The sequence below is a fragment of the Cherax quadricarinatus genome, chromosome 13 (assembly GCF_038502225.1).
Source record: "Cherax quadricarinatus isolate ZL_2023a chromosome 13, ASM3850222v1, whole genome shotgun sequence".
Taxonomy (NCBI): Eukaryota; Metazoa; Arthropoda; class Malacostraca; order Decapoda; family Parastacidae; genus Cherax; species Cherax quadricarinatus.
The window spans coordinates 2610063-2628957 of record NC_091304.1 but is presented as its reverse complement, the minus strand read 5'-3'; the positions used below and the strand labels follow the sequence as shown (position 1 = coordinate 2628957).

General features: G+C 38.3%; 1 protein-coding gene across 2 annotated transcripts in view; it reads right to left on the bottom strand.

The window, feature by feature from the left end:
• Window positions 1-1727: 1727 nt before the first annotated feature.
• LOC138852623 (phospholipid phosphatase 1-like) overlaps window positions 1728-18895 on the bottom strand; it is an 83329-nt gene continuing 66161 nt past the window's right edge. For both annotated transcript variants that reach the window (XM_070084388.1, XM_070084387.1), the window contains exons 4-6: window positions 14855-14984; window positions 13359-13535; window positions 1728-2292 (exon numbers count right to left, since the gene is read on the bottom strand). In XM_070084388.1, the coding sequence (XP_069940489.1) occupies window positions 2083-2292; window positions 13359-13535; window positions 14855-14984 (517 nt within the window). In that variant the 3' untranslated portion in view covers window positions 1728-2082. The remainder of the gene's footprint in view (window positions 2293-13358; window positions 13536-14854; window positions 14985-18895) is intronic.

Here is an 18895-nt window from a genome sequence, read left to right as displayed (position 1 = left end):
GGTGTAAATACACCTACCATCCGACTTACGACCGGGTTTGGTTCCGAGAAACCGGTCGTAAGTCGAAATGGTCGTAAGTCGAACTTTACTACTGAATATCAACAAAACATTTTTGTAATGACTTTATTTTATCATTTTATTTTGGTATTTCATGTTTTACTTTACTTTTTATGTTGTTAGTACTGTATTTTATACTGTATGGTTTAGGATAAACACTGTGTACGACACAAATAGTTATTTCCCAGAAATTTGGCATAAAAAACACGGTCGTAAGTCGAGTGGTTGTAAGTCGAGCAGGTCGTAAGTCGGATGGTAGGTGTATTATACAGAGAATTTATAGTGTGGCTGAAGAGGGGTTGTTGAGGTGGTTTGGTTATTTAGAGAATGGGACAAAATAGAATGACTTGGAGAATGTATAAATCTGTAGGGTAAGGAAGGTGGGGTAGGTGTCGTCCTCGAAAAGGTTGGAAGGAGGGGGTAAAGGAGGTTTTGTGGGCAAGGGGCTTGGATTTCCAGCAAGTGTGTGAGTGTGTTAGATAGGAGTGAATGGAGATGAATGGTTTTTGGGACCTGACAAGCTGTTGGAGTGTGTGAGCAGGGTAATATTTTGTGAAGGGATTCAGAGAAATCGGTTAGCTGGACTTGAGTCCTGGAAATGGGAAGTACAATGCCTGCACTTTAAGGGGAGGTTTGTGATATTGGCAGTTTGGAGTAACTATCTAAACTGTCGTATGTGGGTGCCTCTGCAAAGACAGCAATTATGTATGAGTGATGGTTAAAGTGTTGAATGATAATGCAAGTTTTTTCTTTCTTTTTGGGTTTTTCTTTCTTTTGGATCACCCTGCCTTGGTGGGAAACGGCAGACGTGTTAAAAAAAAAAAAAGAAATCTCTACCCGTGTTACACATTTCTGTTTAAGTGGCTATTTTGCATCACTCTGCATTACTCTGTGGCACTTTCATCTGAGCATAGAGTAAGGAATACATACCACTTTAAGAGAAGTAGAGTACAGTACTCTATCAGGATTAAAATAAAGAGTTATAGAAAAAACAAGTATAAAGTATGTTGATAGTTCAAGCACTAGCAAAATGATTCAGTCATATGGAGTGAAAACAAAATCTATTTTTTGTAGTGGAAAATTATTATTACAACTGAATTAGAGTCCTGTCCACCTCTATATTAGTTCAGTATTGCATCAGTTCCAAATGAATATATATTTTCATCTCTACATGCCATTAATCAATCTCATATAAAACCAAAAATTAGAAACAGAAACACTTGGATGTGTATAAAATAATAATAATAATCATAACGTTTGAAATATAATACTTAATATTGTAATTACAAAAAATGCAAAATAACGACAGGGGTAGTTTAATGATATCTCTAGGTCTTTCATGTTGCAATCACATCAGAAGCTTGCAATGTTGCAGAAACGAGTAGGAAGTCCATGTAGATGCCTTCAGGGAAACTACTCTCCAGAATCGTTTATCTCAATCTGGTTATTTTGCATCTTTTACAACTCGTTTGCGATTACTGCATTACGAAAGTATATACATTTTAGTCTACTTTTTCCAGTGATTTTGCAACAGCCTTAACAGCTGAAGTGTGCTGCCCATCATTTCACTTGTTATTTTTTATAACTGTATGTACTACAATGGAGGGCACATCAAAATTACTCAACTCAGAAGATAGTAACATTAACAGGAAATTAAGGAAGACTGGAGCTTATATATCTAAGCAGTATGCATTAATTTATTGCATTTACATAGAATGAAGACTTACAAAATACTTGTACATTGATAAAAACCTCACATTTGTAGTAATATGCCATTTTCCAGCTATATTTCACTGACCTCATTTTTACTCCAGTTTCTGTCAATGTGAAACTATGAAATTATAGATGAAGCTATGAAAGCCTGTATAATTTATACAAAAATATATACTTAAGAATCATTTTCACCTTTCAAACAAGCCATTCACACACAGGGATTTAATGTACATACTATATATACTGGATTGTTATATACAAAGTTATAAAAGAAGTACGTTTCTGGATACACTATTTTCAATTATGGTGAGACTAGGGTGCACCGTTAATGTCTCTAAGCTCTCGATCATCGTGGCGAAGGTCACTGTGGTTGTCAGTTTCTGAAGTGTTGGATATTAGACGCTTGATAGATGTACGGGAGAACAAAGAAGAATGATCGTCTTGACGTTGGAAGGGCACATCTCTGCCAGTAGTACTGTCATTATCATCTTCTCTAATAAACCAGTTGCTGAAGTAATGCAGCTGCAGAGGGACATAAAAAAACATTAAATTTAGATTCCAAAAGCACAGTAAGCCTAATGTAAATCAATATCACTGTAAATCAATATCACTGTAAATCAATATCACTGCAAGGTGATTATTTTGTTGCTAAACACCAATTATCAAATACAGTGGACCCCTGACTTTCATGATTAATCCATTCCAGAGTCCGCTGAATGGCAAAATTCATGAATGGCAAAACCATTTGCCCCATAAGAAATAATGGAAATCCAATTAATCCATTTCAGACACCCAAAAGTATTAACAAAAAATATTTTTTTTATAGACTTAATATAGATTTACATACAGAAAACAATGACAAATAAATATAAAGCACTAATAAAATGGATAAATGAACATTTAACACCACACTTATCTTTACTGAAGATTCTTGTTGGTGTATGGCAGACAGGTAGGAGGCAAGAGGGAGGCGAGTTTCTTATGCTTCAATATGATGCTAATGTCATCTCTACGGCTTATTTATCTATCACAATTCATCTAATATGACATAATAAACAATATTAATAACATAGAAACATGATATATACTCTAGAATTAATAAAATATGTCATTCCGTATGTCACGAGTGGTGATGGTGTTGTTGGGTTTAGAAGGGCCACTGAGAGAAGCCATACATATTAGCGGTGGTGGAGGCTGCAGCAGAAGCCACCACCATTATTCACACAAACAATGTACATAATTTATAAATAAGAGATATTTACACTTTAATACTTACTTCACAAACTCTGATGATACCTTCAGCCCTTTCTACCTCAATCTCTTGCTACCCTCTACCCTGCACTATCCCCTGCCCCGCTGTTTTCTGTAACCTACTGATCGCCCCTTCCCCCTTCTGTCGCCCAATACCCTCGCTTCCTTCCCTACCCTGCAGCGCTGTATAGCCCTTGTGGCTTAGCGCTTCTTTTTTATTATAATAATAATTACACTTTAATTTATAAATAAGAAATACTAACACTTACCTTGGAGGAGATGTTAGTTTAATTAGTTACAGTGGGACCTCAAATTTCAAACGTATTGCTTATCGAACTCTTCGAAAATAGAACCCTTTTTTCAAACCAACTTTGTCCCTATTATCGAACTCACCCCTATTTTCGAACCGCCGGGTACCAGACCTGTTCGGCAGCCCGCTCTGTCCATGTCCCCATGCAGGCGCTGTGAGCCAGTCTGGTTTTGTTGATGCTTGAGTGAACACTAACCTGTGATCTCATTCAAACATTGGAGAGTTACTTTCGTGTCTTTTTCTATCTCTTAATCACTTAACTTACTTTCTACTCTGTTAATGCTACACTTTATCACTCACTGGCACTATAGCCTTTATCAATACATATCGTAGAATCACTGAATCACTGAAGAAGGCACATTCTTCCCTCTCTCTTCCTCCTCCACTCTGGTACTTTGCTACAAGTTTTTTCTTGAATTCTATTGTGTTTCTTTCCTTCTTTACCAAAGGGCTGGCACTATGAGCTTTCTTTGGGCCCATGGTGACTTATTCAGCAGTTGCAAGCACAAAAAAAATGGATTATTATGAAATGTATCATATGAACCCGTGGGGTGGTGGTCACTCACCCACAAATCATGCCACACCGACTCTCTGAATGTTGTGTGGGAGCCTTTGTGTACGCCTGGCCGCTCCCAGCTGCAGAGACATGTCCTGTATGACGGACGGATGACGAGGCTAATCACGAACCGCGAGGCTATATTTTGACAAAAAAAGTTGCCGAAAGTCGGATTTCACAAAAGTTGCAGCCGCCAAAATGCAGGGGTCCACAGTACAGCTTTTAATAATTAAAATTAAAAGAAGAAAAGCATGATATTCTTAAAGAGCTCTCATTAAGTAAAATTAGTATAGTTCTGCATTCACTCATTCATTATACAGTTATTCGTATGCTGCAGTTATGAATTACTCTAGCAGTTGTTTTCTGATGTTACATTACAACTCCTTGGAAACACAGCTTTTATGTCTTGTGTGATCGTGTGCCTTGTATGCTGGAGAATACTTTAAGTACAGCCTCTCTTCTGCGATGTACTCATTTACTGACAACTTGGACTTAGGACGGGCTCTCTGTCCAGTATACATACCTAAATAATGTATATTAGAGCTGATTTCCTCTATTCTATTAATTACAATATACAGTACACTACTGTATAAACATTTAAAAATATACTAAAAATGTTATAAATGGTGCATAGGTGACATTAAAACAATATGAAAGATGGCTGACACAAACCCTTGCTTAGCGATGAATTCGTTTACCAACGTGTTCTCAGGAACAGAACTCTGTCGTTAAGTGAGGAGAGGCATGTAAAGTTTCATGAAACTGCAAAAGCATGATCGCAGACAAATCACAAAATGGGTGGAGGTCAAACCCATGGCACATTGGAGGTCGAACCCATGGCACAGTGGAGGTACGAACACATGGCACAGTGGAGGTTGAACCCATGGTACAGTGGAGGTCGAACCCATGGCACGTTGAAGGTCGAACCCATGGCACATTAGAGGTCGAATCCATGGCACGTTGGCCTGTGAGTTTTAGTACACACCTGCCATGGGTTCAAACCCCACATATTTTCTGGTTTATAGTACAGTAGTCTCCCTGTATCCGTGGGGGATATGTTCCAAGACCTACCGCAGATACCCGAAACCGTGGATAGTAGCAAACTTCATATGAAAGTCGCATTTCATTTACATACATACCTATGATAAAGTTTAATTGATAAATTATGCACACTAAGTCAAGAATTGGCACTTTTTCACTGATGGGAAGCACTTCACAGCTTCTCTAAGTCTTTGAAGAACTGTGAGCATCACTACTTTTGTGGTTTAGGGCCATTATTAAGCAAAATTAAGAATTATTTTCAAGTCATGGTAAACTGTGGATAACTGAAACTGCAGAAACCAAGTGTATAGTTACTGCTTTGATGCTGTATGTTGTACAGTAGAACCTCGGTTCTAAAGCCAAATTAGACGAAAACTGAAGCAATATTTCCCATAAGAAATAATGTAAATCCAATTAATCCGTTCCATACACCCAAAAATATTAACAAAAAATACATTTTATAGAGAATAACTATAGTTTTACATACAGAAAACAATGAGAAATAAATATAAAGAACTAATTTAAATGGATAAATGAACATTTAAATCAGCTTTATCTTTATTGAAGACTCTTGTTGGTGTATGAAAGGCGACGAGGAGGGAAGAGGGAGGAGAGTTTACTGTTTGGAAGGGGAATCCCCTTCCATAAGGACTTCATGTATCAAGTCCCTACCCAGGATTACTTCCCTTCTTTGTCTTTTACTGGCACTAGGACCAGCTTGAGAGTCACTGTACCCCTGTCGCACAAAAAATCTGTCCAGAGAGGTCTGTTTCTGGCGTCTCTTTAAGATTTGCCTAAAATGGGACACAGCATTGTCATTGAACTTGTTGCAGACATGGCTTGCAACAGCTTTGTTAGGGTGATATTTCTCCACAAAACTTTGCATCTCACTCCACATTGCACAAATGTCTTCTCCACAAAACTTTGCACCTCACTCCACATTGCACAAATGTCCTTAATCACTGAAGAAGGCACATTCTCCCCTCTCTCTTCCTCCTCCTCTGAAGTAATTTCCTCGGCTGCAATCTGTTGCTGTTAAAGTTGAAGGTGTTGCAGCTCTTCAATGGTTAGCTCTTCCCTGTGGTCATCCACCAACTCTTCCACATCCTGACCACTCCCATGGACTTCCCCAAAGCCACAGTAGATTCCACAACAGGCGTAGGGATGTCAGGGTCAGCCTCAAACCCTTCAAAATCCTTCTCTTGGGCACATTCTGGCCATAATTTTCTCCAAGCAGAGTTCATCATCCTGGAAGTCACTTCCTGCCAAGCCTTATCTATAAGGCCTATGCAATCGAGGATACTGAAATGATTCCTCCAGAACTCTCTTAGGGTCAATTCAGTGTCCGAGGTCACTTCAAACATTTCAAACTTTGAAACATTGCTTTGGTGTAGAGTCTTTTGAAGTTTGAAATGACTTGCTGGTCCATGGGCTGGATGAGAGGAGTGGTATTAGAGGGCAAGAACTTCACTGTAATGAAACTAAACTCCTCCAACAACTGGTCTTCCAAGTCTGGAGGATGAGCAAGAGCACTGTCCATTACCAGGAGGCACTTGAGTGGCAATTTATTTTCCAGGGGGTATTTCTTCACACTCGGACCAAACACACTATTGACCCACTCAATGAAAATTTGTCTCTTGACCCATGCCTTATTGTTAGCCTTCCACATCACACACAATTTACTCTTGATGACATTGTTTTTCTTGAACACTCAGGGATTTTCAGAGTGATACACCAGTAAAGGCTTCACTTTGAAATCCCCACTAGCATTTCAACAGAACAAAAGAGTTAGTCTATCCTTCATAGGCTTGTTTCCTGGCAGTGCCTTTTCCTCTTGTGTGATATAGGTCCTCTTTGGCATTTTCTTCCTAAAGAGGCCTGTTTTGTCACAATTGAAGACTTGTTGGGGGAGAAATCCTTCAGCCTCTACACACTCCTTGAATTCGTCAATGAATTCTTCAGCCGTATGTTTGTCAGAACTTGCAGCCTCGCCATACCTTAACACTGCGTATGCCAGATCGCTTCTTGCAGTTGCTGAACTAGCCTTTGCTGGCCTTAATTCACTAACAGCAGAACTCGTTCCAGGCATATTCTTTACGAGATCCACATGCAACTGCCTTGCCTTTTCACAAATTATCACTTCCACACCAACAACTTCTCAACATCTTCGATTGTCTGCGATCTCTGTTTCATTAGCACACTTACCCCTTTCACAACATCAGATTCCTTGATTTCTTTTTTCTTCGCCAGGATGGAACTGAACATTAATGAAGACTTCCTGTACAACCTGGCAAGATCGACCATACGTAAGCCACTGTCATACTTTTCTACAAGCCTTTCTTGAATTCTATCATGTTTCTCACCATCTTTATCAAAGGGCTGGCACTCGGAACTTTCTTTGGCCCCATGGTGGCTTATTTAGCAGTCACACTCAATAAACAAGCACAAAAAAAAATCAATTATTACACAATGCTTCATACGAACGCACAGGGTAATGTTCACTCGACAAGAAACAAAACCAGACTGACTCAGAATGTGTGCGTGGGATGCTTTGTGTGGGCACGGGCGCGTGGACACATTCAGTATGTCAGACAAAAACCATGGTGATGAACGAAAACTGGTACAATATTTTGACGAAAAAAGTTGTCGAAAACCAAATTCGACGAAAACCAGGGTGAACGAAAACCAAGGTTCCACTGTATAATGAAATTTATACTGCTACCGAATACAAAAGCTCCCTCCCTAAGGCTAGATGAAACCAAGAAATTTATATACAGTAGACCGTCATTTAACACGGTAGTTATGTCCCTGAAAACGCCATGCTAGGTAAAAATCATATTAGACAGACTAAAGAACTTGTGGGAAAAACAGGGTTACATTCCTGGGAGCCCCCAAAAAGCCAAACAGCTTTTTTTAGACCAACAGATCTTACAAAAACATAAGTGAATGTGTAATTGTAGTTCATTGTCGTGATATATTATTTCTTAAGACTAAAAATGCAATAGAAATAATAGTATTTTTTACCTTAAATTGTGGGTAATGGAATGGTGTTTGTGGATGATTGTGAAGAGAGTGGATATGCATGGTGTGGCCCTACTGGGCTGAGGTGGATGGTTGTTGGTTGTCGCTAGAAGTCGATGGTTGAAGTTCTGGTACTGAAGCCGATGGTTGTATTGGAGTGTGCATAAATTCTGTAACGGATCTCTGGGCTCTTTTACCCTGCAGTACATTATACAGCTGATGGTAAAGCATCATCAGCTGGTCTAGACCCCATTTCAAAGCACTGCTTCTAGATTTATCAGGGTCCTCTTCAGTGAAAAAGTCTGCAACTTTACCAATAATATGGAACTGCTCATATAACTGCTGCAATGTTAACTGTTTTTCTTCAGGTTCTTCTTTATCTTCTTCTGTTATCTCCCTCCCTTGTATCTGTGCATCGAGCCCTGCCAACATTTCCACATTTCCTCTGGATTCCTGTCTTCATCATCTAAGGGTTCATTCACATATTTATTCATATCTTCAAAACAATCATCTGGTAACCTCCTTGCCAGTTGAACAATTTCCTGAACCTGACTCTCAAGCAAGGGAAAACCAGTGAAAGAATTAACTACAGAAGGCCATAACTTTCCCCAGCCTGCATTTAATATTGATTGGAGCACTTTATTCCATGCACTTCTAGCATAGGTGATAGCATCTGCAATGTTAAATTTATTCCAGAAGCTTGGTACTGGCAAGCTGGAGTCAGTCCATTGATGCAACTAGTTTTTTCATAACTTTTTTTTGTGTGGTTACACTTGAATACCTTAATAACTCCCCAATCCAGTGGTTGAATTAGAGATGTATTTGGAGGTAAAAATACAACTTTTACATGTGGGGTCACATCCAGCAAAGCTTGTGGATGAGTACGGGAATTATCAAGAATGAAGAGAGCCTGAATGCAAAGTTCTTGCTGTGCAGGTAAAACTTGGCTTCAAGAATAAAGTTATGCTTAACCCTTTCAGGGTTTCGGACGTACTAGTACGGCTTACGCACCAGGGTTTTTGACGTACTAGTACGCCTAAATTCTAGCGCCCTCAAATCTAGTGAAAGCTGGTAGGCCTACATATGATATGAAAGAATGGGTCTATGTGGTCAGTGTGCACAGTATAAAAAAATCCTGCAGCACACTGTGTAATGAGAAAAAAAAACTATGACTGTTTTTGGATTAAAACAGTAACTTTGCACTGTATTTTCGTATGGTATTTATGGTTGTATTCTAGTTTTCCTGGTCTCATTTTATAGAATGGAAGATATATTACAGAAATTGAGATGATTTTGACTGGTTTTATAATGAAAAGTACCTTGAAATTGAGCTCAAAGTAACAGAAATGTTCAATTTTTACCAAAGTTCAAAAGTAAACAAATCATGCCAAGCGTCCAATACACGTCAACTGGTGAGTCTAATATTCTTTCACAAGTGCGCTGATGGAGTGAATGATGGAGTGAATGATGGTGAAAGTTTTTCTTTTTCGGGCCACCCTGCCTTGGTGGGAATCGGCCGGTGTGATAATAAAAAAAAAAAAATAATAATAAGTGCGCTGATATTATTTATACCATTTCTACACTAATGCAGTAGTCTGCATAACAGTAAACCTTCTATTATTTTGTGAGAATAAAAATTTAAAGTGGAAAGCAAAAGAATGTAAGAGGGGCGTGGGGACGTGACTAATGAACAGAGGAAATGTTATTTTAGTGCCAGGAATGTCTTTCTTGTTTATTCTGGACCCTATTTGGAAATTGGCATCTTTTGAAATTTGTGTGAAATTGGCAAAATTGCTAAATTCTGACCACTGTATTGAATAGTTGAAATCAGTAAATGGGTGGTTTCTTGTACTCATTCGATAGAAAAATTGGAGTTCTAGCAAAATAGTTATGATTTTTGTCGACTAGTACACTGGAATTGGCCGAAAATAGGGCTCAAAGTGGGCAAAATCACCGATGCGCAAATATCGTCGAGACCGCTAACTTCGCGAAAGCATAATTCCGTAAGTTTTCCATCAAATTTCATACTTTTGGTGTCATTATGACCGGGAAAAGATTCTCTATCTTTTCACAAGAAAAATAATTTTTTTTTTTTTTGAAATTTGGGTGACCCTGAGAACAAGTCTGGGAGAGGGCCTGGGGATCCTGAAAGGGTTAAACCAGTCAATAAATATTTCCTCTGTCATCCATGATTACTGGTTTGACCTTCAAATTACTGTTAAGGTGTTTTTATCTACACCTTTCAAAGCACAAGGATTCTTAGAGTGGTAAATAACCATGGGCTTACACTTGAAATCACCTGATGCATTACTGCAAAGGAGCATGGTGAAGCAATCCTTTCCTGCCTTGAAGCCTGGTGTACTTTTCTCTTGCTGACTGATATAAGTTCGTGTTGGCATTTTCTTCCAAAAAACACTTGTCTTATCAGCATTAAACACTTGATGTGGCTCATAGCCACCCTCAGAAATAATTTCCTGCAATTCAACAGGGAAATTACTTGCTGCTGTATAATCAGCTGAAGCACTTTCACCAGAAAACTTAATACAGTGGACCCCCGCATAACGATGGCATCACATAGCGATTTTTCCGCATACCGCTTACTTTAATCGCAAAATTTTTGCCGCGCATACCGATTAAAAACCCGCATACCGATTTTCGTCCGAGACGCGTCCAATGTGCCCTCAGCCAGCCTCACATGTGCCGCTCCGTCCCATTGTTTACCAGCCAGCCTCCGCGGTAACATCCAAGCATACACTCGGAATATTTCGTATTATTACAGTATTTTCGGTGCTGTTTCTGGAAAATAAGTGACCATGGGCCCCAAGAAAGCTTCTAGTGCCAACCCTGTGGTAAAAAGGGTGAGAATTAGTATGGAAATTAAGAAAGATTTTGAAGGGTTTGGGGCTAACCCTGAGAAGCCTATGCCAGTTGTGGAATCCATTGTGCCTACTTCAAAGATTAAGGAAATGTGTGCACAGTGGGTTGAACTGCAAACCTTTATAGACGAAAATCACCCTGACACAGCTGTTGCAAGCCGTGCTGGTGACTATTTCAATGACAATGTTGTGGCCCATTTTAGACAAATCGTAAAGGAACGGGAGGTACAGAGCTCTATGGACAGATTTGTTGTGCGACAGAGGTCCAGTGACTCTCAAGCTGGTCCTAGTGGCATTAAAAGAAGAAGGGAAGTAACCCCGGAAAAGGACTTGCTACCTCAAGTCGTAATGGAAGGGGATTCCCCTTCTAAACAGTAAGAAGATAATGCTCTCCCCTCCTCCCATCCCATCAATCATCACCAGATCTTCAATAAAAGTAAGTGTCATGTAATTGTGCATGCCTTTTTCAGTTTGTGTGTATTAAAATTAACATTTCATGTGGTAAAAAAAAATTTTTTTCATACTTTTGGGCGTCTTGCACGGATTAATTTTATTTCCATTATTTCTTATGGGGAAAATTCATTCGCATAACGATTATTTCGCATAACGATGAGCCCTCTTGCACGGATTAAAATCGTTAACCGGGGGTCCACTGTATTATGTAACTTATTATGCAACTTAAAGTTTTGGAACCAACCTGTGCTAAACATACACTCATTTTCAGGCCTTCCTTCCTTATCACACCCTTCTTTAAACAACTATAAGGCCTTTTCCCTAATTAGGTTGAAATTAAGTAGTGTACCTTTCTTTGTCTTTTGTTCGATCCGCTCAAGCAACAAGTTTTCTGTTTTATACACTTGCTGTTATCTACTTGTCATTGTTTTTATGAGATGACATCTTGGGTTATTCGTTACACAAGCTCGTATATTCACCTCGTTTTTTCTAACTGTATGAACTGATGCTTCATTAAGTCCATAGGCCCTCACTATATCCACCACATGTGAGCCACTCTTAAGCTTATCTAATATCTTGAATTTCTTTGTAATTCCTAGACTTACACGCTTCAACCTTTTCTTGCTACTTTCAGCAACACTCACATGCCTACTAGGTGCCATGATTGCTTGGCAGATTTAAGATATGGCAAATAAAATAAGTATCTAAACAAACACAGCGAGCTCCCAGAAGATCGTCCTACACGTGTATGAACCAAACTGAAGGCTGGGAGGGTGGTGAAGGTGGATGTGGATGGCTGAGGGTGGCGGGGTTGGCGGTAGGCCTCCCCCATTGACTCAATGGTGTAGCCCACAGCCAATCCCGCGGGCGACTGCGGGCTCAAAATTTTTTCCCCTCTCACAAACTGAACCATGTTAAATTAATTTTACGAAGTGTTAAATAATATTGTGCCACAGTTCTTCAATCGTGCTATACCTGAATCATACCAAATAAACTCGTGCTAAATGATGGTCTACTGTACGTATAACTCTTGGTCTCCTAGACAACTCACAGTGAAACCTCGATTTAACAGACCTCAAATTGTCCATTACTGTTAAGGTCCACTGGGTAAATTGATTATGGCTTTAATGAACACAGTCGGTTCTTTAAAGAATTGTCCATTACTGCTATGGTTCACTGGATAATTATTTTTTTTCAGATTTAATGGGCAAAGTTCATTGTTTATAGAATTGTCCAGTACTGTTACGATCATGGGAAAACAATCTCATCATTTTGATTTAACCCGTAAACGGTCCAAACGTATATATACGTTTTTTCAACATTTGAAAGTATGTAAAAAAGTAGATCTTTTTGTTTTTTTACATTTGAAAATGTGTAAAAAAACTGATCTACTTTTTTTTGTTATATTTGAAAATATGTAAAAAAAAGCGTAGATCTACTTTTGTAGCACTACACATGTGAACATAGATCTGCTTGGACCATTTACGGGTTAATAAACATTTAGCACTGCCAGACACCCTTTTCTCCCTATTAGTCCATTAAATCTAAATTTCACTGCAATTCCTTTCATTTCTTCCTACTCAAACACTCCTGATTCTTAACTGTTTTCCTCAGTACTCAAGTAGTGTTGTCTTTTGCTTCCCAAAAACTCAATACCACAGTGTTAGGAGTCATGCAGGAAATACTGCCCTCAATGTATTTAACTTGCATGCTCCTGTTGATAAGTTTAATTATATGAACCTTCCATCTTGTGCTCAGTTAAAATAAAAATTAAAAGGTTATTAACGTATCATGTAGGCTAGCCACTGCTGGTCGTGAAGGTGACCCAATCACAGTTCAAGCTTCAGGGCCCCCAAAATGTAGATCCACCACTGGTCAGAACCCACCATTATTGTTGGTGACATATGTACTGCTATATCCACATACAGTAAATACAAATACCTCAAATTCATCATTCATCTCGCTGTCAACTTTGTAACTTGTTTTAAAAAAGAAATTGGAATTAGAACCTCAACTGTACTAGAATATGTGTGATATACAGGATTTATGCCTGAAAAATACACACAATCAATTCACATACCGTGACCAAGGCTCCAAAGGTTCCAAGGAGACCGCCTCCTAGGACATCCCACCAGTGATGTCTGTTGTCCCATATGCGTGACTGACAGCATATTATCGTCCATACAGCCCATATCATTTGCAGTGATGGAGCCCCCAGGACAGACCATGTATTCCATAGACGTTGCTTAATGTACACCTTCAACAGGACAAAATATATTCTGAGTGCACAAACAATTTTATAAAACAAATACTGTGTAGTGCTTATTCTACAGCACAGTTCTTTTTAGGTTTTTGTATTTTTATAGGACACAGTTATCAATCTGGTTTTCATTGTCCCTTTAAAAAGGTTCAGAATTCTTGATTATGGATAATTATTTTTAAGAGCATAATTTAAATAAAAGCATGATTCTCAAAATAAATTGAAGTTTTGAAAACATATTCATACCAAGTCCTAATTATGATTCAAGAAAATGCATACAGTGAAGTACTGTACATTTCTAGTCTATGGTGCACAAGCCTTTTACTGAACCATTTACACTGTAATGAAGGTCTATTTTGCCACAAAAAAAATTAGCATACGTCACAGGCAGCAGAAAGCAGCCAGTTAACCAAAATTTTGATTTATGAGTAATAATAACAAAATGGAAAAAAAAATTGGTTAATTTGTAATATACAAGATAGAGATACACTCAAAAATACCTATGGCATAAATTATACATAGTGTTAAAAGATGCAATAGTCATAAATTCTAGAGATATAAACTGTTATGAAACAGCATGACATACTACGTATATGTAAAAAGAAAAATTAGAGCTTATGTAAAAAGATAAGAGGTTCCCTTATCTATTGTAAGATTATACTACTGTACCAGTGATGTTAGACAATTTTGTGATTAAAAATGAACAGAAGTATTATAAGATGAAACCATCAGTCCTATTCAAGTAAAACTGAGATTCAAAATGCAAAGATCCAGTAAAATCCCTCAAAATTGCATCTCAAAGATGCTAGTGTCCTAGAATTGTGCATACAGACTCTCATATCTGGAATCCTCGCAGTTCTGAGGAATTTTTTGGGACCCTTGGTAAGCCCTGCAATTGGGAGCCTGGATATTTGGGTTCTCCCCATTTACAATATTACATTAAGAAAAAAAGTTTAATATTTGTTTGATTGCTCATGAGCTCCTGCCATCTGTGCTTTTCATAAGCCTAGCCAATAACTTTCAAAATAATTTTTTCTACAAATAATCCCTCAATATGACGACCCTCTATACAATGGAGTTCAGAAATATGAATCAAAACCTGCTGAACTAATTGACTTGGAAACAATAGACAACTTCGGTTCAGTAGACTAAGCACTAAAAATTTGACCCTGAGTTTAGCATACAATGTCAATTTATATGTGAGCTTGTGATCTTTAATTTCATTTAGTTAAGATTATAGGAAAGCCAGCCAAAAAATCAAATTTCTGTACTTTATGGATAACACTGCATTTGTGCACACACCAAGAGCAACTTACGATCATAAAAATAGATGAGAAGACGGAAAGAGAGGCATGGCCAGATGGGAATGACTTCATTGAGTCCACGAGTCTTGGGTGCGAGAGCCCATACGGGTTCGTGCAATTGTGCCACGTCACAGTGACATATCTGAGGGTCAAGAGTGTCCTATATAATTTTTTATTACATTTGAAGAAAACTTCAAAGACTAAGACACATGTGCACAGTTGGGTATCTTTATTGATTAAAAGCTTCCCCTGCACAGCATGTTTCTTCAGTCAAATGCAGAGGAAGCAGGTGTAGTAGTGAAATAAAGACAATGTAATCAGTCCATCAACCTTGGAGAAAAACTATTTAAGGAGGTCAATCTCCAAGGTTGATAGACTGATTACTTAATCTTTATTTCCCTACTACACCTGCTTCCTAAGTACATATCTGACAGAAGCCTACTGTATAATAATAATAATAATTATAATAATAATAATAATAATAATAATAATAATAATAATAATAATACATTTACTACAAGTACATGTACAAGGTATACAGGCCTAACTGACATCAATGACATACAGTGGACCCTTGGGTAAAGGCATTAATCCGTTCCAGAGAGCTTGCCTTTAACCGAATTAATTTTCCCCATAAGAAATAATGGAAATCCAATTAATCCGTTTCAGATACCCAAAAGTATTAACAAAAAATATTTTTTTTTAAAGATTAAATATAGATATACGTACACACAGAAAAAAAATGACAAATAAATATAAAGCACTAATAAAATGGATAGATGAACATTTAGCATCACACTTACCTTTATTGACTCTTGTTGGTGTATGGCAGACAGGTAGGAGGCAAGAGGGAGACGAGTTTATTATGCTTCAATATGACGATATCATCTCTACAGCTTATTTATCTATCACAATTCATCTAATATGACATAATAAACAATACATGTAGTATTAATAACATAGAAACACGATATATACCCTAAAATGAATAAATATATCATAATGTATGAGAGGAGTAAAGTGATGGAAGTGTTGTTGTTTGGTTTATAGGGGCCACTGAGAGAAGCCATACATAGTGGTGGTGGTGGAGGCACCAGTAGAACCCACCAACACTATCACACTTAAATAATGTATGTAATTTATAAATAAGAAATATTTACATTTTAATTTATAAATAAGAATTTTTTTTATGTTATTAACACACCGGCCAATTCCCACCAAGACAGGGTGGCCCAAAAAAGAAAAACTTTCATCATTCACTCCATCACTGTCTTGCCAGAGGGGTGCTTTACACTACAGTTACAAGACTGCAACATTAACATCCCTCCTTCAGAGTGTAGACACTGTACTTCCCATCTCCAGGACTCAAGTCCGACCTGCCGGTTTCCCTGAATCCCTTCATAAATGTTACTTTGCTCACACTCCAACAGCACGTCAAGTACGTATATTAAAAACCATTTATCTCCATTCACTCCTATCAAATATGCTCAGGCATGCTTTCTGGAAGTCCAAGCCCCTCACACACAAAACCTCCTTTACCCCCTCCCCCCCATCCTTCCTAGGCTAACCCCTACCCTGCCTTCCCTCCACTACAGGAGGGAAGTCATTCTGATTTGTTCCATTCTCTCTACATGTCCGAACCACCTCAACAACCCCTCTTCAGCCCTCTGGATAATAGTTTTGGTAATCCCACACCTAATTTCCAAACTACGAATTCTCTGCATTATATTCACACCACACATTGCCCTCAGACTTGATATCTCCACTGCCTTCAGCTGCCTCCTGGAGAATGCTGGAGGAGAAATAAGAAATATTTACATTTTAATTTATAAATAAGTAAGTTTACTCAGGTATACAGGTATACACAAATACAGTTACGTACATAGATCATCATACATAGCAGCACGTGTGTAAAGTACCTAGGATAACCCAAAAAAGTCAGAGTGACTTATGTATTTCCATTGGGGTCCTTTTATATTTATACTTACACAGTGGACCCCCGCTTTACGATCACCTCCCAATGTGACCAATTACGTAAGTGTATTTATGTAAGTGCCTTTGTACGTGTATGTTTGGGGGTCTGAAATGGACTAATCTAATTCACAATATTCCTTATGGGAACAAATTCGTTCAGTACTGGCACCTAAACATACTTCTGGAATGAAATAATATCGTAAACCGGGGTTCCACTGTATTTACTTTTATACTTACACTTTTATATTTACACTTACCTTGGAGAAGATGTTAGTTTAATTAGTTAGTTTGATGGAGGAGACGCTGGCAGAGGTTTAGGGTGGTAGAAGATACGTAGCAGGCCGGCGTATGTTCAGCGGCCCAATGCACATCCAACAACATTGGAGAGTTACTTTCGTGTCGTTTTCCTATCGCTTACTCACTTAACTTACTTGCTATACTGTTAATTCTACACTTTATCGCTGGCTGGCACTATAGCCTTTATCGATACCTGCTGCTTTAGTATCATACATATCGTAGAATCACTGAATCACTGCAGAAGGCACATTCACCCCTCTCTCTTCCTCCTCCACTTTGGTACTTTGCTATGAGTTTTTTCTTGAATTCTATTGTGCTTCTTTCCTTCTTTACCACAGGGCTGGCACTAGAAGCTTTCTTTGGGTCCTTGATGGCTTATTTAGCAGTTACAAGCACTAAAACAAGGGAATAATAAAAAATATATCGCATGTACGCGAGGAATCGTCCTCTCTGGCTTGTAAACAATGGCACACTACCTGTACATGGGCTCAGGCCGCACAGACATGTTCGGGACGAATGCCCTTAACCGAGTTCTTGGGTGCTAGCCGAGCCAATATTTTGATGCAAAAGCGTGCTGCTATCCGATTTTAGCGTTAGCCGATGCCGCCGTTACCCCCGGGTCCACTGTACTACTATGTAGAAAGCCCCTTGTTATGCAGAGCATTTCAAGCAAATTAGGTCAGTTTTGTCCCAGGATGCGACCCACACCTGGTCTCAGACCGAGCCGTGGGGGCATTGACCCCCGAAACCCTCACCAGGTAAACACCAGTCGACTGACTCCCATGTACCCACTTTACTGATGGGCGAACAGGGAAAGCAGGTGTCTAATGGAAACACGTCTCTAATGTTTTCCAGCCGTACCAGAGGAGATTCAAACTCCGGACCTCAGTGTGTGAGCTGAGTGTGCTAGCAATCAAGCTACGGGCAAAACGTTTCATCAGTAAAGATACCCAACTGTTGCACAGATGTCTTACTCTTCACCTTGTCAGTATTTTATACCATTTTCAACATAAGAGAAAACTCTTTTCCCTCATATGCTGATAAATCAGAATTGATTAAAATAAAGCAAAATAAGAAGAAATAAAATAAGAAAGAAAATAGAATGAAAACTTGAAATAAAATACTGCAAAATGAAAATCTGAGAATAAGATCAAGTAAAATTGAAAAAATGGCAAGGGAAAATTATTATAACATTCATAGGGAAGAATAAGTCTGGTAAAAGCTTATTTTAATCACTGATAAAAAAATATTTTTTTTTTCACATTGCTTGACATACAAAAACTGTTATGGTATTAAAATATACACGGAATGTACTGTACAAGGGACTGTATGTACCACATACAGTACAGTATAGTGGAACCTCGGTACTTGTACTTAATTCATTCCAGAAGGCTGTTCTAGTGCCGATCCATTGGAGTATCAAACAGATTCTTCCCAATCAATTTTCTTTTTGGTTGGCTGTTATCACTAATCTTCATAGGCCCCTTGGTTACTTATTTATACATACATATAATATAAAAAACACCAAAAAATGCATAGAAACATGAAATAGTTTACAGCGAAGCTCTGGCAGGTCATGTTTGTTTGGTCGAGTGCTGAGCTTTGTTCGAGTAGGGAGCTGTTCGAGTACTGAGGTTCCTCTGTACTTCCAGTTTACCAAAATAATGATTAGACATAAATAAGAATGTGTACAGTATTAATGAACAGTATACCCTGTTTAATTATTATCAATGCACATTTTGAAATGCATCAAAACTGAGCATGTTACAAAGTTTGCTTATG